Here is a 22,101-nt window from a genome sequence, read left to right as displayed (position 1 = left end):
CACTTTAAAGCTTCAACAATTTCCTCAGTTCCCAAACGTTTATTGAGTGTTGTTAAAAGAAAAGGTGATGTAACACAGTGGTGAACATGCCCTTTCCCAACTACTTTGGCACGTGTTGCAGCCATGAAATATGTTGTCTTTGTAGCATATTCAACTGAATATGGGTTGAAAATGATTTGCAAATCATTGTATTCTGTTTATATTTACATCTAACACAATTTCCCAACTCATATGGAAACGGGGTTTGTATGTTAGAGTCTTTTACTTGTTTTAAGTGTTTTGGTCCTAAATGATCTCAGTAAGATATTACAGCTTTGATGACCTATATTGAGTAAAACATGCTTGAAACTAGAACATCAACACTCACAAGTATAAAACTACTGTTTTAAAGTAATAATTTCTTACTTCAAGCATGAAAAACACAATTCATGACTTTGACACAATTGTGTCTCATATTAAAAGAGACGACAGCCAAATGGACTTTGCCGTTTTATTTTTAATGAAACAATAGATAATACGTACTCATATAATAGTACAGTTATTTGTCAAAACGGGGGCAAAGGTGTGGTTTGTTTTCCCGGAATGCAAAGGAAGGTGACGGGACATGGCGTGAAGGTAAAGATATTTTTTATTTTATCTATTAAAAAAAAAGTGCAAACTAAAGGCGCGCACAAGGCAGAGAACAAACTTGGCAAAACTACCACAAAGGCAAAACTATGGATATGAAACAAAAGACTCGCTAAACGTGACATGAATAAACAAAACTTATTTAGAAGGAAATGAGCAGAGCGATACATAACCAGAGTGAACAAAGCATGGAGCAACAACAATGACTGCCTGGCAACTACAAGCTCAAATAATAGTGACATGATTAATACAGGTGCGTGAGTACTAAACAAATCAAGCGCGGGAGTCCACATGAGTACAGGTGAACTAATCGGTCATCATGGTGACAAAACAGGAACTAAAAAGAGTCTTAAACCAACAGAACATAACGAAACAAAACATGACCACAGAACATGACATTATTAGTGAGAATATACTTATTTTAAGGTATTTTGGGGTTCATTGAGGTTAGCTGATTTCACTTGTTTTGGAAATTCTTGACAAGCCAAATGTTCTTGTTCTATTAGCAGATAATTTTGCTTAGTTCAAGTAAAATACCCCTCATTTTTGCATTTTTTATTCTGAAAATGATGACAGGGGAAGTGTCACCCGTGACGTGACGAGTTTGACCCGGTGGAAATTCGAGACATGCGCCAATAAAAATAATATTTCGTGAAACGAGTTTGACCCGGCGGAAATTCGAGACATGCGCTAATAAAAATAATATTTTGCGAAACGAGTTTGACCCGGCGGAAATTCTAGACATGCGCTAATAAAAAAAATATTTTGCAAAACGAGTTTGACCCGGCGGAAATTCGAGACATGCGCTAATAAAAATAATATTTTGCGAAACGAGTTTGACCCGGCGTTAATCCTGAACCGGCAGTAATACTAAGCATGCGCTAATTATTTTGTGAAACGAGTTTGACCCGGCAGTAATTCTAGTCAGGTGCATACTATATACCCGGAAATACGGTAGCTTCTATTTCCAGTCTGGTTTCCACTGTTTACGTTGGCACCGGTGCTATTATGGAACCTGGTTACAGGTGTTATGTATATATTGAGTTTCCTACGTCCATAAGAAGAACTGACCTGTCTCAGGTAGAGCTTGAGGACGTTGCTGATGTCGTGCGGCGAGAGGTCAGACAGCTCCACCAAGTCTTTGCCGTTTTCGAACGCCTGGCAGAGCTTCTCCACGCGCGACTTGGCGCCGTTCACACGGTAAATGCCCTAGGAAAGAAAAAATAAGATGTTACTTCTGCTCCGCATCCGCAGAGACGGACATCGTCCTACCTTGATGTTGAGGGCGCGGCTTTCTATCTCGGAGGTGCACTTTTTGATGATAAAGGGGATCCCGTCGGCGCTGTTCTTAGCCGCCTGGGCGAAGCTGATGCCGAAGAGCTGCAACCTGCCTTGCAGCTTTTTATGTCCACACTGGATGGCCAGCGTTTCCAGACACTTTTTGTGGCAGGCCAGAGAGCACTGAGAGGAAGAAGAAGAAAAAAAAAGTTGACGTCACACATTGCTGAAGGCGCGGGACGTCCCTAAATGAGAGCCGGTACCTCCTCGCACTCGGCCCCGTGGAAGACCACCAGGCTGTCGCACTCCCGACATTTGGACGGTGCTCGGAGCTTCCTCAGCTTGTGCGTTTGGGCGGCTTTGGACATTTGAGTGTTTCGGAAAGGGCCGGGAGAGCTTGCCGTCTCCGTCACCATCTCTGCCAGACCTGCAAATTTGCATAATGGGTAAATGGGTTATACTTGTATAGCGCTTTTCTACTTGACCCACTCACACACTGATGGAGGGAGCTGCCATGCAAGGCCCTAACCAGCACCCAACAGGAGCAAGGGTGAAGTGTCTTGCTCAAGGTGGGGATTGAACCAGGAACCCTCAGTTTGCTGGCACGGCCACGCCGTCCCCGATAATGCATTAATCGGAATATCCATCCGTTCATCTTCTTCCGCTTATCCCAGGTCAGGTCGCGGGGGCAGCAGCCTAAGCAGGGAAGCCCAGACTTCCCTCTCCCCAGTTACTTTATCCAGCTCTTCCCGGGGGATCCCGAAGCATTCCCAGACCAGACTAGTCTTCCCAACGTGTCCTGGGTCTTCCCCATGGCCTCCTACCGGTCGGACGTGCCCTAAGGTCAGTAGAAGCATTTAAGTCTCACCTCAAAACTCATCTGTATACTCTAGCCTTTAAATAGACCTCCTTTTTAGACCACTTGATCTGCCGCTTCTTTTCTTTTTTTCTCCTATGTCCCCCCCTCCTTTGTGGAGGGGGTCCGGTCCGATGACCATGGATGAAGTACTGGCTGTCCAGAGTCGAGACCCAGGATGGACCGCTCGCCTGTGTATCGGTTGGGGACATCTCTACGCTGCTGATCCGCCTCCGAATGAGATGGTTTCCTGTGGACGGGACTCTGGCTGCTGTCTTGGATCCGCTTTGAACTGAAGTCTCGCGGCTGTGTTGGAGCCACTATGGATTGAACTTTCACAGTATCATGTTAGACCCGCTCGACATCCATTGCTTTCGGGTCCCCTAGAGGGGGGGGGTTGCCCACATCTGAGGTCCTCTCCAAGGTTTCTCATAGTCAGCATTGTCACTGGCGTCCCACTGGATGTGAATTCTCCCTGCCCACTGGGTGTGAGTTTTCCTTGCCCTTTTGTGGTTCTTCCGAGGATGTTGTAGTCGTAATGATTTGTGCAGTCCTTTGAGACATTTGTGATTTGGGGCTATATAAATAAACATTGATTGATTGATTGATTAACCACGCCCCACCCCCCGAAATCGGAGATCTCAAGGTTGGCAAGTATGTCCTTCATAGAAAAATCTAAAATTATGTTTTTTAAGGCGGTCTATCACAAGGTTTTTAGCATTCAATCAAACATTATTGTGAGGTTTTGTATTAGTTTTCCTACAAATAAATATACTGGCCCCCCAGACACATTTATTTCTTTAAATGTGGCCCCCGAGTCAAAATAATTGCCCAGGCCTGACTTATAGGATACTTGTCTGTTAATTGGTGGGATGTCAGAGTAAAGGGTCTGTACCACTATGGTCCAGTATTCTCCCTTTAAAGCTGCCCACGGTCCAGAGTCTACTCCGGGGGTAGGGAACCTATGGCTCTAGACCCAGATGTGACTCTTTTGATGACTGCATCTGGCTCTCAGATAAATCTTAGCTGCCATTGCTTAACACGATAATTATGAGTTAATTCACAGTGCTAAAAATAACGTTCAAAATATAAAACATTCTCATGCATTTAAATCCATCCATCCGTTTCCTACCGCACCTGTTCAAGAAGTCGCATTAATGGTGAGAAGTATTTTATGTCACGATGGGGGGAAGGCAGACAGACTACTCGGGACATGGCATTTAAGTAAAAACATGGACTTAATTTAAACTAAAAAAAGATACAAACAAAAAATCCTTAGCACAACTTGGGCTAAGGAAGAAAGCTAACGCATAAACAGACTATGAACATAAATCAAACAAAACTGACTTGGCATGGCATGAAGCACGAAACTATGGCAAAGGCATGAAACAAGTCAGCACAGAGCAAGAAAAGATCACATTGGTCGACTGCCTGGCAAAGACAAGCTTAAATACTGCCCGGGAAGCAGGTGAGCGGGCGTTTTGTCCACCAGAGACAGGTGGACAAAATGAGTAAACAAGGAAACCAGACAAGGGAGTGGAAAAAAACAGGAACTTAAAGAGTCCAAAGGACAAACAGCACATGGCCAAACAAAAACACGATCAACAGACATGACATTTGATTTATTATTGGTTAGCTTCGGAATAACAATGTTATTAAAAAGAATAAGAGACTTTTTATACTCTAAAAATGTTGGTCTTACTTAAAAATGCACGCATTTAGTTGTATTCAGTGTTAAAAAACATGATATGGCTCTCACGGAAATACATTTTGAAATATTTGGCTTTCATGGCTCTCTCAGCCAAAAAGGTTCCCGACCCCTGGTCTACTCCAAAAGATTGAGCTCCAGAAACAATGACTTGACTGTACAAGCAAGCTCCCTGACCTGCAATTGTAACTGGGCCACAGCGGTGAGAATTCCAACCACGGGACCACTGGAGACTTATGTTTATTGCACTGGCCGGGGATGGAAAACCGAGCCTCCCACGTGGCAGGGAGAGAATTCCACAACGGAACACCAGCTCAAAACATGGCCTCCCGTTACGGATGGTCCCTAGCATTACTTTCACAGAACACCCTCACGAATAAACAGAAGAGAAGGTCAGGATCTGCCTCAGCTGAAGGCCGGGAACATCTTCATGAAAGTCTTCTGTGACTCCAGAAGAAAATATTTGAGAAGAACTGAGCCAGCAGGGACTAGTCTTACCGTTGTCTAAAGGCGACGGAGGTTCTCTCTCATCCAGGTCGTCTGCGGAAGACATGGTGCCAGTGGAGGGGGTCCTGGGCAGACGTCGCTTGAAGTCACCTGTGATGAGACATATCGGGTCTTTTAGTGCACACTGCAAAAAAGTCAGTGTTCAAAAACAAGAAAAAATTAAAGCTGCAAGCAGCGTTGGTCGGGTCCGCCTTTGGCTGCTGCCCCCGCGACCCAAACCCAGATAAGCGTTAGTAGGTACTATCCATGCATCTTCTATTAGCAAACAGATAGACTTACCAACTCTGCGTAATATCTTAACATCGACACACTGGCAAAAAATAATTTTTTGCGGAAAATTTTGTTTTGAAGGGTTTTTTGCACACTTTCTGTTGATTTTTGCTGAAGGAAGTGAGTGTATGAAATGTAGGTGTAAGTCAGACCAACATAGAGGTTTTTGTTTCATGTCCGTACGACATTCCTAACGAAAGTTACTAGTAGTTTTGTCTGTGTTTTTTCCTAGGGGGCACTAGTGCGCAATTTTGATTTTTGGGGTTTGATTTTATATTAGATGGCAATTTTCGCCAGTCCTGATGTGTGTGTAAAATCTGGTGAGTTTTGAAGCATGTTAAAGGGGTCAAATTACAGCTCGGCGTTTCTGGATGTTGTTGATAAATGGCTTTCGCTTTGCATAGGAGAGCTTTAATTTGCACTTTGAAGCATTTTAAGGGGGTCAAATTACAGCTCAAAGAGGCAAAAATTCAATTTTTTAGGAAACTTTGTGCAGGGGTTCTTTGAAGGCGCCTAAAATCAAAACCGGAGCAGTTATTAAAACTCTGTGAATAACTTTTAATCAGAAGGGTTCAATCGCTCTCCTGTGCGAGTTTGAAGCCGAAACGACCAACGCGCTCAGAGGAGATAATGTTTGAAAAAAGGTGACAGGTTTTTACAAAACTTTTGTTTTGAAGGGGTAATTGCCAACTTCTTGTAGATTTTTGCTGAAGGATTGCATTTATTAAAATGTAGGTCTAAGTGAGACCTACATAGAGGTTTTCGTTTCATGTCTCTCCGACATTCCTACCGGAAGTTACAAGGAGTTTTGTCTGTAACTTCCTAGGAGCAGTTTTTTCTGTGTTTTATTCCAAAATTGCGCTAGGGCGCAATTTTGAGTTTTGGGGTTTGGTTTTTTATTAGATCGCAATTTTTTGCCAGTCCTGATGTGTGTGTCCAAATTGGTGAGTTTTGAATCATTTTAAGGGGGTCAAATTACAGCTCACAGAGGCAAAAATAGCATTTTTTAGGAACATTTTGTTTTGAAGGGGTTTTTGCCAACTTTCTGTTGATTTTTGCCCTAGAAGGTAAAATTATAAAATGTAGGTCTAAGTCAGTCCTACATAGAGGTTTTTGTTTGATGTCTCTACGACATTGTTAACGGAAGTTACAAGTAGTGTGTTTTTTTTTTCCCTAGGAAGCGCAAGAGCGCAATTTTTTTGGGGGGGTTTGGTTGCTAAATAAGTTGGGAAGGTTTGCCATACCGATGTGTATGTGAAATTTGGTGAGCTTTGAAGCATGTTAAGGGGGCCAAATTATGGCGCGAAGGTGCAGAATACGAAATACAATAGGGTCCTCTGTCCCTATTGTACCAAAGGGACATTGCGGTCCCGAATTAAAGCTGCAAGCAGAGTTGGTCGGGTCCGCCTTTGGCCGCTGCCCCCGAGACCCACGGCCGGATAAGCGTCAGAAGACGCCTTGGAGCCACTATTTTGAGAATCTAATGCATTGTGAAAGTAATGCAGTTGTTGTATTGAAGTGAAAATATCAAACTTCCTGTTGATTTTTCCTAAAGTATGTTAATTATTAAAATGTAGGTCTAAGTGAGACCTACATAGTGTTTTTTTGTTTCATGTCTCTCTGACATTCCTACCGGAAGTTACAAGCAGTTTTGTCTGTGTTTTCTTCCTAGGAGCAGTTTGTCCGTGTTGTATTCCTAGGGGGGCGGTAGAGCGCAATTTTGAGTTTTGAGGTTAGGTTTTTTTCATCAGATCGCAATTTTTGCCAGACCTGATGTGTGTGTCAAGTTTGGTGAGTTTAGAAGCATTTTAAGGGGGTCAAATAACAGCTCAAAGAGGCAAAAATGACATTTTTTAGGAGACTTTGCACAGGGGTTCTTTGAAGGCGCGTAAAATCAAAACCTGAGAACTTATCAAAACTCTGTTCGATACTTTTAATCAGAAAGGTTCAATTTCTCTCCTGTGCGAGCTTGAAGCCAAAACAACAAACGCACTCAGAGGAGATAATGTTTGAAGAAAGGTGACCGGTTTTTACAAAACTTGGGTTTTGAAGGGGGGAATGCAAACTTCCTGTTGATTTTTGTTGGGGGTTGTCAAACTATGAAATGTAGGTCTAAGCGAGACCTACATAGAGGTGTTTGTTTCACGTCCCTCCGACATTCTTACCGGAAGTTACAAACAGTTTTGTCTGTGTTTTCTTCCTAGGAGCAGTTTTTTCAGTGTTTTATTCAAAAATAGCGCTAGAGCGCAATTTTGAGTTTTGGGGTTTGGTTTTTCTCATTAGATCGCAATATTCGCCAGTCCTTATGTGTGCGCCAAGTTTGGTGACTTTTGAAGCATTTTAAAAGGGGTCAAATTACAGCGCAAAGAGGCAAAAATTGCATTTTTTGCGAAAATTTGATTTTGAAGGGGTTTTTGCCAACTTCCTGTAGATTTTTGCTGAAAGAAGTGAGTGTATGAAAATTGGGTCCAAGTCAGACCTACATAGGAGATTTTGTTTCATGTCGCTATGACATTCCTAACAGAAGTTACATGCCGTTTTGTCTGTAATTTTTTCCTAGGAGGCGCTAGAGCGCAATTTTCTTTTTGGGGGATTGGTTGCTTAATATGTTGGGAAGGTTTGCTATACCGACGTGTGTGTCAAATTTGGTGAGTTTTGAAGCATGTTAAGGGGGTCAAATTACTGAGATCATTTAGGACCTAAACACTTAAAACAAGTATACAATCTTATGTATGGCCGCGCAAGTCCCGGGATGCCCAAAATGTCCATAACACACCCAGCCGAGTCCCATGGGGAGGAGGGGATTAAAGTTGGAAAAGTCAGCAAAAGTCCCAAAAATTTTCAAAATACCTACACAGGTTCGAGTCCCACAAGTTCCGCCGCCGGCCGGGATGCCCAAGATGTCCAAAACACGCCCAGCAAAGTCCCACGGGAAGGTGGGGAGAAAAGTCGGTGAAATGTTCAAAAGTCCCACCCGGGTTCGAGTGTGCACTCAAACTCAACCTCGAACCCGGTTGGGACTCAAACCTTGGTAGAAATTTTGAAAACTATGGGGGACTTTTGCCGACTTTTCTCATTTTTCCCCTTTCTTCCCGTGGGACTTAGCTGGGTGCGTTTTGGACATTTTTTGTATCCCGGGACTTGTGGGACTGGAACCCGGGGAGGTATTTTGGACACAATTGGGACTTATGAACATTTTGGCCGCCTTTTCCCCCTCTTCTTCCCCGCCTTCCTGTGCACCATTGCTGGCTGTGTTTTGGACACTTGGACAAAAATAGTTTCAAGCATATTTTACTCAAAATAGGTCATAAAATGTCGGAAACAAGCTGTAGTATCTTGAGGCGTCCCGAAGAGTTATTGCTGCAAAGGGATTTGGGTATTTGTTCTGTTGTGTTTATGTTGTGTTTATGTTGTGTTACGGTGCGGATGTTTTCCCGAAATGTGTTTGTCATTCTTGTTTGGTGTGGGTTCACAGTGTTAAAGTTGTTTATACGGCCACCCTCAGTGTGACCTGTATGGCTGAACTGTAAAAACCGAAATCAAAGTAAGATGAAATTTCTCAAATAAAGGTGATATTTGCTTATTTTCTGTCTAATAAGATCATTCTTCTCACTAAGCAGATTTTATGTTAGTGTTTTACTTGTTTTAAGTGTTTTGGTTCTAAATGATCTCAGTAAGATATTACAGCTTGTTGCTGAGATTTGATGACCCATATTGAGTCAAACATGCTTGAAACTAGAATATCAACTGTTGCAAAGCTGTGTCAACAACACCCACAAGTATAAAACTGCTTTTTTAAAGTAATAATTTCTTACTTCATGCATGAAAAAAAAAATTGTGATGCCAAGCGCATATCGTTATCTCAAGGTAATGGCACTAGCATTTACTTTATTTAAGAAAATTTTTCAACATAACGTTTTTAGCATTCAATCAGACATTATTGCAAAGTTTTGTATTAGTGTGCCGAAAAATAGATATGCCGGCTCCCAGACACATATTTTTTTTCTCTAAATGTGGCCCCTGCGACAAGATGAATTTTCTTGTTCTATTGGCAGATAATTTAAGTAAAATACCCCTCATTTTTGTAATTTTTTTCTTGTTTTTGAAGCGGTTGCCTTGTTGCCTTTCCATGAAGAACAATAAACAAGTTTTTAGTGTAAGTTTGCTGGTTTGAAGAAATGTAATGCCGAGCGCATATCATGATGTCGAGATAATGGCACTAGCATTTTTAAGAATATTTTTCAACATATTGAGCAAAAACGTCTCTTTTTTTTTCTACCAAGAAAAGTGCACTTGTTATTAGTGAGAATATACTTATTTTAAAGTATTTTTGGGTTGTTTTGGAAAGTATTGACAAGCCAAATTTTCTTGTTCTATTGGCAGATAATTTTGCTTAGTTCAGTAAAATAACCCAAATTTATTTATTTTTTTTCTTGTTTTTGCACACTGACTTTTTGCAGTGTACAAACTCGTATAGTAGTACAGTTGTTATTAGGGAGAATATACTTATTTTAAGGTAATTATGTGTTCATTGAGGTTAGCTCATTTTACTTGTTTTGGAAAGTCTTGACAAGCCAAATTTTCTTCTTCTATTGGCAGATAATTTTGCTTGGTTCCAGTAAAATACCCCTCATTTTTGCATTTTTTTTCTTGTTTTTGAACACTGACTTTTTGCAGTGTGAGAGTAACAAGCGGTTGCCTTGTTGCCTTTCCATTAAGAACAATAAACACGTTTTTAGTGTAAGTTTGCTGGTTTGAAGAAATGTAATGCCGAGCGCATATGATGTCGAGATAATGGCACTAGCATTTTTAAGAATATTTTTCAACATATTGAGCAAAAAGGTATTTTTTTTCTACCAAGAAAATTGCACTTGTTATTAGTGAGAATATACTTATTTAAAAGTATTTTTGGGTTGTTTTGGAAAGTCTTGACAAGCCAAATTTTCTTGTTCTTTTGGCAGGAAAATGTTGCTTAGTTCAAATAAAATACCCCTCATTTTTTGTATTTTTTTTCTTGTTTTTGAACACTGACTTTTTGCAGTGCACTGACCTGGACTGGCCGAAGGGGAGTCCATGGACCTGGACTCACTGCTGCCTCCAGCGCTCTCGGAGTCGCTGCACATCCCCCCCTGGCTGCTTGGACTACTGGATGTCCAGGCTCGGAGCGGGGCTTGGCTTCTCAGCCCTGCAGGAATTACGAAGGTTAGAGGTTCTGTAGCGCCAGTGTGTCGCCACGGTCCACGCTCATTTGGCACCTTGAATGTCCGTGCTGCTGTTGGACCTCAACTCGCCGATCCTGGGCCGGTGCAGCGGACTGTCCACCTCGTCCCCGCTGAGGACGTCGCAGGAGGTGAAGGAGGCCTGCGACAGGTTGCCGTGGGAGGAGTGGGTGCTTTCCACGGACCTCTTGGTGAACACGAACCTGCGGGGAGAGCAAAGACGGCCTTTCAGTCCTTTATTTAGGGACCGAATGTCCCTTTGGGACAAAAGACCATATTGTGTTTCTATAAATACGATAGGGTCCTCTTCGAGCTGTAATTTGACCCCCTTAACATACTTTAAAACTCACCTAATTTTACACACACATGAGGACTGGCAAAAATTGCCATCTAATAAAAAACCAAACCCCAAAACTCAAAATTGAGCTCTAGCGCCCCCTAGGAAAAAACACAGACAAAACGGCTTGTAACTTCCATTAGGAATATCGTAGAGACATGAAACGAAAACCTCTATGTAGGTCTGACTTAGACTTAGATTTTATACACCAACTTCCTTCAGCAAAAATCAACAGGACGTTGGCAAAAACCCCTTCAAAACAAAAAATTCATAAAAAAAAAGTAATTTTTGTCTCTTTGAGCTGTAATTTGACCCCCTTAAAATGCTTCAAAACTCACCAAACTGGACACACACATCAGGACTGGTAAAAATTATGATTTAATAAATAAATTTAAAAAAAAAACTCAAAATGGCGATCTAGCGCCCCCTTGGAAAAAAACACAGACAAAACTGCTTGTAACTTCCGGTAGGAATGTCGTAGAGACACGAAACAAAAATCTCTATGTAGGTCTCACTTAGACCTACATTTTAATAATTGACATCCTTCAGCAAAAATCAACAGGACGTTGGCAAAAACCCCTTCAAAACAAAAAAATCATTAAAAATGTCATTTTGGCCTCTTTGAGCTGTAATTTGACCCCCTTAAAATGCTTCAAAACTCACCAAACTGGACACACACATCAGGACTGGTGAAAATTGCGATCTAATAAAAAAAAAACACACAAAAAAAAAAAAACTTAAAATTGCGCTCTAGCGCCCCCTAGGAAAAAACACAGACAAAACTGCTTGTAACTTCCGTTAGGAATATTGTAGAGACATAAAACGAAAACCGCTATGTAGGTCTCACTTAGACCTAGATTTTATCCACTGACTTCCTTAAGCAAATATCAACAGGAGGTTGGCAAAAACCCCTTCAAAACAAAAAATTCATTAAAAAATGTCATTTTTGCCTCTTTGAGCTGTAATTTGACCCCCTTAAAATGCTTCAAAACTCACCAAACTGGACACACACATCAGGACTGGTGAAAATTTTGATTTAATAAAAAAACAAACAAAAAAAAAACCTGCGCTCTAGCGCCCCCTAGGAAAAAAACTGACAAAACTGCTTGTAACTTCCGTTAGGAATATCGTAGAGACATGACACAAAAACCTCTATGTAGGTCTGACTTAGACCTAGGTTTAATACACTGACTTCCTTCAGCAAATATCAACAGGAAGTTGGCAAAAACCCCTTCAAAACAAAAAAATCATAAAAAAAGTCATTTTTGCCTCTTTGAGCTGTAATTTGACCCCCTTAAAATGCTTCAAAACTCACCAAACTAGACACACACATCAGGACGGACGAAAATTGTGATCTAATATCAAAAATAAAAAAAAAACTCAAAATTGCGCTTTAGCGCCCCCTAGGAAAAAACAGACAAAACTGCTTGTAACTTCCGGTAGGAAGGTCGGAGAGACATGAAACAAAAACTTCTATGTAGGTCTGACTTAGACCTACATTTTAATAATTAGATAGTACTTTATTTATTCCGTCAGGAGAGTTCCTTCAGGACTTCAGCAAAAATCAACAGGAAGTTGGCAACTACCCCTTCAAAACAAAAGTTTTGTAAAAACCTGTCACCTTTTTTCAAACATTATTTAATTTTTGCCTCTTTGAGTTGTAATTTGACCCCGTTAAAATGCTTCAAAACTCACCAAACTCGACACACATTATGACTGGCGAAAGTTGCGATCTAATAAAAAAACCAAACCCCAAAACTCAAAATTGTGCTCTGGTGCCCACTAGGAATAACACTGACAAAACTGCTCTAGGGAAGAAAACACAGACAAAACTGCTTGTAACTTCCGTTAGGAATGTCGTAGAGACATAAAACAAAAACCTCTATGTAGGTCTGACTTAGACCTAGATTTTATACACTGACTTCCTTCAGCGAAAATCAACAGGAAGTTGGCAAAAACCCCTTCAAAACAAAAAAGTCATTAAAAAAATGTAATTTTTGCCTCTTTGAGCTGTAATTTGACCCCCTTAAAATGCTTCAAAACTCACCAAACTGGACACACACATCAGGACTGGCGAAAATTGCGATCTAGTAAAAAAAAACTACTGAAAAAAAAAACTAAAAATTGCGCTCTAGCGCCCCCTAAGAAAAAACACAGACAAAACTGCTTGTAACTTCCGGTAGGAATGTCGGAGAGACATGTAACAAAAACCTCTATCTAGGTCTCACTTAGACCTACATTTTAATAATTAGATAGTACTTTATTTATTCCGTCAGGAGAGTTCCTTCAGGACTTCATTGACATCCTTCAGGAAAAATCAACAGGAAGTTGGCAATTACCCCTTCAAAACAAAAGTTTTGTAAAAACCTGTCACCTTTTTTCAAACATTATTTAATTTTTGCTTCTTTGAGTTGTAATTTGACCCCCTTAAAATGCTTCCAAATTCACCAAACTGGACACACACATCAGGACTGGCGAAAATTGCGATCTAATAAAAAAAACAACCCAAAACTCAAAATTGCGCTTTAGCGCCCCCTAGGCAAAAACAGACAGAACTGCTTGTAACTTCCGGCAGGAATGTCGTGGAGACATGAAACAAAAATCTTTATGTAGGTCTCACTTAGACCTACATTTTAATAATGGACATCCTTCAGCAAAAATCAACAGAAAGTTGGCAATTACCCCTTCAAAACAAAAGTTTTGTAAAAACCTGTCACTTTTTTTTTAAACATTATTTAATTTTTGCCTCTTTGAGTTGTAATTTGACCCCTTTAAAATGCTTCAAAACTCACCAAACTCGACACACACATCATGACTGGCGAAAGTTGCGATCTAATAAAAAAAACAAACCCCAAAACTCAAAATTGTGCTCTAGCGCCCACTAGGAATAACACTGACAAAACTGCTCTAGGGAAGAAAACACAGACAAAACTGCTTGTAACTTCCGGAAGGAATATTGTAGAGACATGAAACGAAAACCTCTATGTAGGTCTGACTTAGACCTAGATTTAATACACTGACTTCCTTCAGCAAATATCAACAGGAAGTTGGCAAAAACCCCTTCAAAACAAAAAAATCATTAAAAAAATGTAATTTTTGCCTCTTTGAGCTGTAATTTGACCCCCTTAAAATGCTTCAAAACTCACCAAACTGGACACACACATCAGGAATGGTGAAAATTTTGATTTAATAAAAAAAACAAAAAAAAACAAAACTGCGCTCTAGCGCCCCCTAGGAAAAAAACTGACAAAACTGCTTCTAACTTCCGTTAGGAATATCGTAGAGACATGACACAAAAACCTCTATGTAGGTCTGACTTAGACCTAGATTTAATACACTGACTTCCTTCAGCAAATATCAACAGGAAGTTGGCAAAAACCCCTTCAAAACAAAACGTTCATTAAAAAAATGTCATTTTTGCCTCTTTGAGCTGTAATTTGACCCCCTTAAAATGCTTCAAAACTCACCAAACTGGACACACACATCAGGACTGGCGAAAATTGCGATATAATAAAAAAAAACAACTGAAAAAAACAACTAAAAATTGCGCTCTAGCGCCCCCTAGGAAAAAACACAGACAAAACGGCTTGTAACTTCCATTAGGAATATCGTAGAGACATGAAACGAAAACCTCTATGTAGGTCTGACTTAGACCTAGATTTTATACACTAACTTCCTTCAGCAAAAATCAACAGGACGTTGGCAAAAACCCCTTCAAAACAAAAAATTCATAAAAAAAAAGTAATTTTTGTCTCTTTGAGCTGTAATTTGACCCCCTTAAAATGCTTCAAAACTCACCAAACTGGACACACACATCAGGACTGGTAAAAATTATGATTTAATAAATAAATTTAAAAAAAAAACTCAAAATGGCGATCTAGCGCCCCCTTGGAAAAAAACACAGACAAAACTGCTTGTAACTTCCGGTAGGAATGTCGTAGAGACACGAAACAAAAATCTCTATGTAGGTCTCACTTAGACCTACATTTTAATAATTGACATCCTTCAGCAAAAATCAACAGGACGTTGGCAAAAACCCCTTCAAAACAAAAAAATCATTAAAAATGTCATTTTGGCCTCTTTGAGCTGTAATTTGACCCCCTTAAAATGCTTCAAAACTCACCAAACTGGACACACACATCAGGACTGGTGAAAATTGCGATCTAATAAAAAAAAAACACACACAAAAAAAAAAAACTTAAAATTGCGCTCTAGCGCCCCCTAGGAAAAAACACAGACAAAACTGCTTGTAACTTCCGTTAGGAATATTGTAGAGACATGAAACGAAAACCGCTATGTAGGTCTCACTTAGACCTAGATTTTATCCACTGACTTCCTTAAGCAAATATCAACAGGAGGTTGGCAAAAACCCCTTCAAAACAAAAAATTCATTAAAAAATGTCATTTTTGCCTCTTTGAGCTGTAATTTGACCCCCTTAAAATGCTTCAAAACTCACCAAACTGGACACACACATCAGGACTGGTGAAAATTTTGATTTAATAAAAAAACAAAACAAAAAAAAACTGCGCTCTAGCGCCCCCTAGGAAAAAAACTGACAAAACTGCTTGTAACTTCCGTTAGGAATATCGTAGAGACATGACACAAAAACCTCTATGTAGGTCTGACTTAGACCTAGGTTTAATACACTGACTTCCTTCAGCAAATATCGACAGGAAGTTGGCAAAAACCCCTTCAAAACAAAAAAATCATAAAAAAAGTCATTTTTGCCTCTTTGAGCTGTAATTTGACCCCCTTAAAATGCTTCAAAACTCACCAAACTAGACACACACATCAGGACGGACGAAAATTGTGATCTAATATAAAAAATTAAAAAAAAACTCAAAATTGCGCTTTAGCGCCCCCTAGGAAAAAACAGACAAAACTGCTTGTAACTTCCGGTAGGAAGGTCGGAGAGACATGAAACAAAAACTTCTATGTAGGTCTGACTTAGACCTACATTTTAATAATTAGATAGTACTTTATTTATTCCGTCAGGAGAGTTCCTTCAGGACTTCAGCAAAAATCAACAGGAAGTTGGCAACTACCCCTTCAAAACAAAAGTTTTGTAAAAACCTGTCACCTTTTTTCAAACATTATTTAATTTTTGCCTCTTTGAGTTGTAATTTGACCCCGTTAAAATGCTTCAAAACTCACCAAACTCGACACACATTATGACTGGCGAAAGTTGCGATCTAATAAAAAAACCAAACCCCAAAACTCAAAATTGTGCTCTGGTGCCCACTAGGAATAACACTGACAAAACTGCTCTAGGGAAGAAAACACAGACAAAACTGCTTGTAACTTCCGTTAGGAATGTCGTAGAGACATAAAACAAAAACCTCTATGTAGGTCTGACTTAGACCTAGATTTTATACACTGACTTCCTTCAGCGAAAATCAACAGGAAGTTGGCAAAAACCCCTTCAAAACAAAAAAGTCATTAAAAAAATGTAATTTTTGCCTCTTTGAGCTGTAATTTGACCCCCTTAAAATGCTTCAAAACTCACCAAACTGGACACACACATCAGGACTGGCGAAAATTGCGATCTAGTAAAAAAAAACTACTGAAAAAAAAAACTAAAAATTGCGCTCTAGCGCCCCCTAAGAAAAAACACAGACAAAACTGCTTGTAACTTCCGGTAGGAATGTCGGAGAGACATGTAACAAAAACCTCTATCTAGGTCTCACTTAGACCTACATTTTAATAATTAGATAGTACTTTATTTATTCCGTCAGGAGAGTTCCTTCAGGACTTCATTGACATCCTTCAGGAAAAATCAACAGGAAGTTGGCAATTACCCCTTCAAAACAAAAGTTTTGTAAAAACCTGTCACCTTTTTTCAAACATTATTTAATTTTTGCTTCTTTGAGTTGTAATTTGACCCCCTTAAAATGCTTCCAAATTCACCAAACTGGACACACACATCAGGACTGGCGAAAATTGCGATCTAATAAAAAAAACAACCCAAAACTCAAAATTGCGCTTTAGCGCCCCCTAGGCAAAAACAGACAGAACTGCTTGTAACTTCCGGCAGGAATGTCGTGGAGACATGAAACAAAAATCTTTATGTAGGTCTCACTTAGACCTACATTTTAATAATGGACATCCTTCAGCAAAAATCAACAGAAAGTTGGCAATTACCCCTTCAAAACAAAAGTTTTGTAAAAACCTGTCACTTTTTTTTTAAACATTATTTAATTTTTGCCTCTTTGAGTTGTAATTTGACCCCTTTAAAATGCTTCAAAACTCACCAAACTCGACACACACATCATGACTGGCGAAAGTTGCGATCTAATAAAAAAAACAAACCCCAAAACTCAAAATTGTGCTCTAGCGCCCACTAGGAATAACACTGACAAAACTGCTCTAGGGAAGAAAACACAGACAAAACTGCTTGTAACTTCCGGAAGGAATATTGTAGAGACATGAAACGAAAACCTCTATGTAGGTCTGACTTAGACCTAGATTTAATACACTGACTTCCTTCAGCAAATATCAACAGGAAGTTGGCAAAAACCCCTTCAAAACAAAAAAATCATTAAAAAAATGTAATTTTTGCCTCTTTGAGCTGTAATTTGACCCCCTTAAAATGCTTCAAAACTCACCAAACTGGACACACACATCAGGAATGGTGAAAATTTTGATTTAATAAAAAAAACAAAAAAAAACAAAACTGCGCTCTAGCGCCCCCTAGGAAAAAAACTGACAAAACTGCTTCTAACTTCCGTTAGGAATATCGTAGAGACATGACACAAAAACCTCTATGTAGGTCTGACTTAGACCTAGATTTAATACACTGACTTCCTTCAGCAAATATCAACAGGAAGTTGGCAAAAACCCCTTCAAAACAAAACGTTCATTAAAAAAATGTCATTTTTGCCTCTTTGAGCTGTAATTTGACCCCCTTAAAATGCTTCAAAACTCACCAAACTGGACACACACATCAGGACTGGCGAAAATTGCGATATAATAAAAAAAAACAACTGAAAAAAACAACTAAAAATTGCGCTCTAGCGCCCCCTAGGAAAAAACACAGACAAAACTGCTTGTAACGTCCGGTAGGAATGTCATAGAGACATGAAACAAAAATCTTTATGTAGGTCTCACTTAGACCTACATTTTAATAATTGACATCCTTCAGCAAAAATCAACAGGAAGTTGGCAACTACCCCTTCAAAACAAAAGTTTTGTAAAAACCTGTCACCTTTTTTCAAACATTATTTAATTTTTGCCTCTTTGAGTTGTAATTCGACCCCTTTAAAATTCTTCAAAACTCACCAAACTCGACACACACATGACTGGCGAAAGTTGCGATCTAATAAAAAAAAAACAACCCAAAACTCAAAATTGTGCTCTAGTGCCCACTAGGAATAAAACACTGACAAAACTGCTCTAGGGAAGAAAACACAGACAAAACTGCTTGTAACTTCCGGAAGGAATGTCGTAGAGACATGAAACAAAAACCTCTATGTAGGTCTGACTTAGACCTAGATTTTATACACTAACTTCCTTCAGCAAAAATCAAATGGAAGTGGGTAAAAACCCCTTCAAAACAGAAGTTTCATAAATATGTCATTTTTCCCTCTTTGAGCTGTAATTTGACCCCCTTAAAATGCTTCAAAACTCACCAAACTGGACACACACATCATGACTGGCGAAAATTGCGATCTAATGAAATAAAAACTAAAAAAAAACCTAAAAACTGTGCTCTCGCGCCCCCTAGGAAAAAACACAGACAAAACTGCTTGTAAATTCCGGAAGGAATGTCGTAGAGACATGAAACAAAAACCTCTATGTAGGTCTCACTTAGACCTACATTTAATTAATTGACATTCTTCAGCAAAAATCAACAGGAAGTTGGCAATTACCCCTTCATAACAAAAGTTTTGTGAAAACCCGTCACCTTTTTTCAAACATTAGCTCCTCTGTGCCCGTTTGTTGTGTCGGCTTCAAACTCGCACAGGAAAGAGACTGAACCCTTCTGATTAAAATTTTATAAAAGAGTTTTAATAACTGCTCCGGGTTTGATTTTACGAGCCTTAAAAAAACTGCTGCGCTGCTGCCGTCTCAAGGTGGCCGCTTAAAAACAGGGAGCACCAGCATGACCACACAATGCAGAGAAGGTAGGTGATGTGCGGGTAAAGATATGTTGACTTGGTGAAAGAAGGAGGCACCAGTTTGACTCCAGGATACAGAGAAGGTAGGTAATGTGCAGGTAAATATATGTTGTCTGGGTGATGGCAGGAAGCACCAGTGTGTATGGGTGACAGAAAGAAGCACCAGTGTGACCCCAGGATGCAGGGAAGGTAGGTAATGTGCAGTAATGTTGAATGGGTAAAGGCAGGAAACACCAGCAAAAGTCGGTCCTGTCCATTGCTGCCTACAGCTTTTATTTCTACATATGTTTTTGACCATAAAAGAAGCGTAAGCTCCTTTTGATGTGAGGAATGACGAGGGTGTGTTTTTTCCGTCCGCAATCCATCGTAACTAAACATGTGATGACACACAAAACACATCTGAGGGTTTTTTTTCCTCACTTCATTTAATGGATTTTATGGCGAGAAACAAGACTGGACTAGAAAAAATGTTCAAAGTGTCTCCTTTAAAGTACATGAACCAGTTTTCAGGGACAATAAACCTTTCTTAAAAGTCAAATTTAAGCACTTTAAGGTTTACGGCACAAATGTGACGCAGAATCATGTCCAGTGTAAAGGGTGCACTGCAAAAAGTCAGTGTTCAAAAACAAGAGAAAAAAATACAAAAATTAAGGGTGTTTTATTTGAACTACCGTATTTCCTTGAATTGCCGCCGGGGCGCTAATTAATTTAAAACCTTTTCTCACTCCGGCGCTTACCAAAGGCATGCGGTAAATTTAGGCCTGCGCTTATAAATTTGAGTGTGATGTAAGGATACCATCATGAAAAGCACATTTAATAAATAAAACGTTATTATGGTCTTACCTTTACTTGTAAATAAAGTCCATGCGCAGCTCCTTCTGATCAAAAGCATCGATAACTTGTTTATAGAAGTCTTCCTTATCTTTCTTCAGTTTTAAAAGTCTCGATGGAGATCTTCCTTTATTACCTCCTGCTTCGATTGAAAGTCCAGTTTAGAAAAGTGTTATATTTTAGATATGTAATCCTCCATGTTAAAAGTGCAAGCGAGAGGAAAAAATAAACGATCGCTGCTTGTTGTCATTTCTTCTGCAGCCAAGTCGTCGCAAGAAGGACCACTAGCGCCCTCTACCACCAGGAGGAGGGAGTCATTTAATGACTCATATTTGACACACGCAGCTACAGTATATTAATAAAACATAGCTGCTTACTGTTCTTTTTAGCATATTTAATAGCTTGGCCCTTAAATCCTACTGAATAGCTCTTAATCTTCTTCCTTTTATGCGATTTTAAATGATTGAAATCAGCCTCCTCCATTTTGAAAATTATGACAGGTGAAGTGTCACTCGTGACGTGAAGAGTTTGACCCGGTGGAAATTCTAGGCATATGCTAATTCTTTTGCGAAACGAGTTTGACCCGGCAGTAATTCTAGACATGCGCTAATAAAAATAATATTTTGCGAAATGAGTTTGACCCGGCGTTAATCCTGACCCGGCGGTAACGCTAAGAATGAGCTAATTATTTTGCGAAATGAGTTTGACCTGGCAGTAATTCTAGTCAGGTGCATACTATATACCCGGCGGCAAGTCAATGAAATACTGTAAGCAAAATTATCTGCCAGTAGAGCAAGAAAATCTGGCTTGTCAAAACTTTCAAAAACAAGTAAAATTAGCTAACCTCAAGGAACCCCAAAATACCTTAAAATAAGTATATTCTTACTAATAACAAGTGTACTTTTCTTGGTAGAAAAAAAGAGACCTTTTTGTTCAATATGTTGAAAGCTCTTCTGTCCTCCACTCGTTACCTGTATTAATGGCACTTGTTTCAACTCGTTATCCGTATAAAAGACACCTGTCCACAGCCTCAAACAGTCAGACTCCAAACTCCACAATGGCCAAGACCAAAGAGCTGTCGAAGGACACCAGGAAAAGAATTGTAGACCTGCACCAGACTGGGAAGAGTGAATCTACAATAGGCAAGCAGCTTGATGTGAAAAAATCAACTGTGGGAGCAATTATCAGAAAATGGAAGTCATACAAGACCTCCCTCGATCTGGGGCTCCACGCAAGATCTCATCCCGTGGGGTCAAAATGTTAATGAAAACGGTGAGCAAAAATCCCAAAACCACACGGGGGGTGAATGACTTGCAGAGAGCTGGGACACAAGTAACAAAGGTTACCATCAGTAAGACACTACGCCGACAGGGAATCGAATCCTGCAGTGCCAGACGTGTCCCCCTGCTTAAGCCAGTGCATGTCCAGGCCCGTCTGAAGTTTGCCAGAGAGCACATGGATGATACAGCAGAGGATTGGGAGAATGTCATGTGGTCAGATGAAACCAAAATTGAATTTTTGGTAAAAACTCAACTCGTCGTGTTTGGAGGAAGAAGAATACTGAGTTGCATCCCAAGAACACCATACCTACTGTGAAGCATGGGGGTGGAAACATCATGCTTTGGGGCTGTTTTTCTGCTAAGGGGACAGGACGATTGATCCGTGTTAAGGAAAGAATGAATGGGGCCATGTATCGTGAGATTTGGAGCCAAAAACCTCCTTCCATCAGTGAGAGCTTTGAAGATTAAATGTGGCTGGGTCTTCCAGCATGACAATGATCCCAAAGCTACGTAAGAAGCATTTGAAAGTCCTGGAGTGGCCTAGCCTGTCTCCAGACCTCAACCCCATAGAAAATCTGTGGAGGGAGTTGAAAGTCGGTGTTGCTCGGCGACAGCCCCAAAACATCACTGCTCTGGACAAGATCTGCATAGAGGAATGGGCCAAAATACCAGCTAGTGTGTGTGCAAACCTGGTAAAGTCTTATAGTAATCTTTTGAATTATGAATTGAATTATATATTTATATAGCGCTTTTCTCTAGTGACTCAAAGCGCTTTACATAGTGAAACCCAATATCTAAGTTACATTTAAACCAGTGTGGGTGGCACTGGGAGCAGGTGGGTAAAGTGTCTTGCCCAAGGACACAACGGCAGTGACTAGGACGGCGGAAGCGGGAATCGAACCTGCAACCCTCAAGTTGCTGGCACGGCCACTCTACCAACCGAGCCCAGTAGGCCTTTAAATGTCTGTCTTATGTAGCTATTTGAATATTATTGATATAATATACCAACTTGAGCCAGGCGCAACCTTAAACTGAATTGGTGCATACATCCATTTTCTACCACTTGTGCC

General features: G+C 40.0%; 1 protein-coding gene across 3 annotated transcripts in view; it reads right to left on the bottom strand.

Annotated features, from left to right (window-relative positions):
* The window catches only part of LOC133568025 (rho GTPase-activating protein 29-like), a 142,198-nt gene that overhangs the window by 17,564 nt on the left and 102,533 nt on the right, over positions 1-22,101 (bottom strand). For all 3 annotated transcript variants that reach the window (XM_061919716.1, XM_061919717.1, XM_061919718.1), the window contains 6 exons: positions 10,502-10,668; positions 10,297-10,431; positions 4,968-5,066; positions 2,169-2,332; positions 1,900-2,088; positions 1,699-1,836 (listed from right to left, as the gene is read on the bottom strand). In XM_061919716.1, coding sequence (XP_061775700.1) covers positions 1,699-1,836; positions 1,900-2,088; positions 2,169-2,332; positions 4,968-5,066; positions 10,297-10,431; positions 10,502-10,668 — 892 coding nt within the window. The remainder of the gene's footprint in view (positions 1-1,698; positions 1,837-1,899; positions 2,089-2,168; positions 2,333-4,967; positions 5,067-10,296; positions 10,432-10,501; positions 10,669-22,101) is intronic.

The sequence above is a fragment of the Nerophis ophidion genome, linkage group LG14, assembly GCF_033978795.1.
Source record: "Nerophis ophidion isolate RoL-2023_Sa linkage group LG14, RoL_Noph_v1.0, whole genome shotgun sequence".
Taxonomy (NCBI): domain Eukaryota; kingdom Metazoa; phylum Chordata; class Actinopteri; order Syngnathiformes; family Syngnathidae; genus Nerophis; species Nerophis ophidion.
The sequence above is the reverse complement of the archived record's forward strand: the minus strand, read 5'-3'. Positions and strand labels throughout refer to the sequence as shown.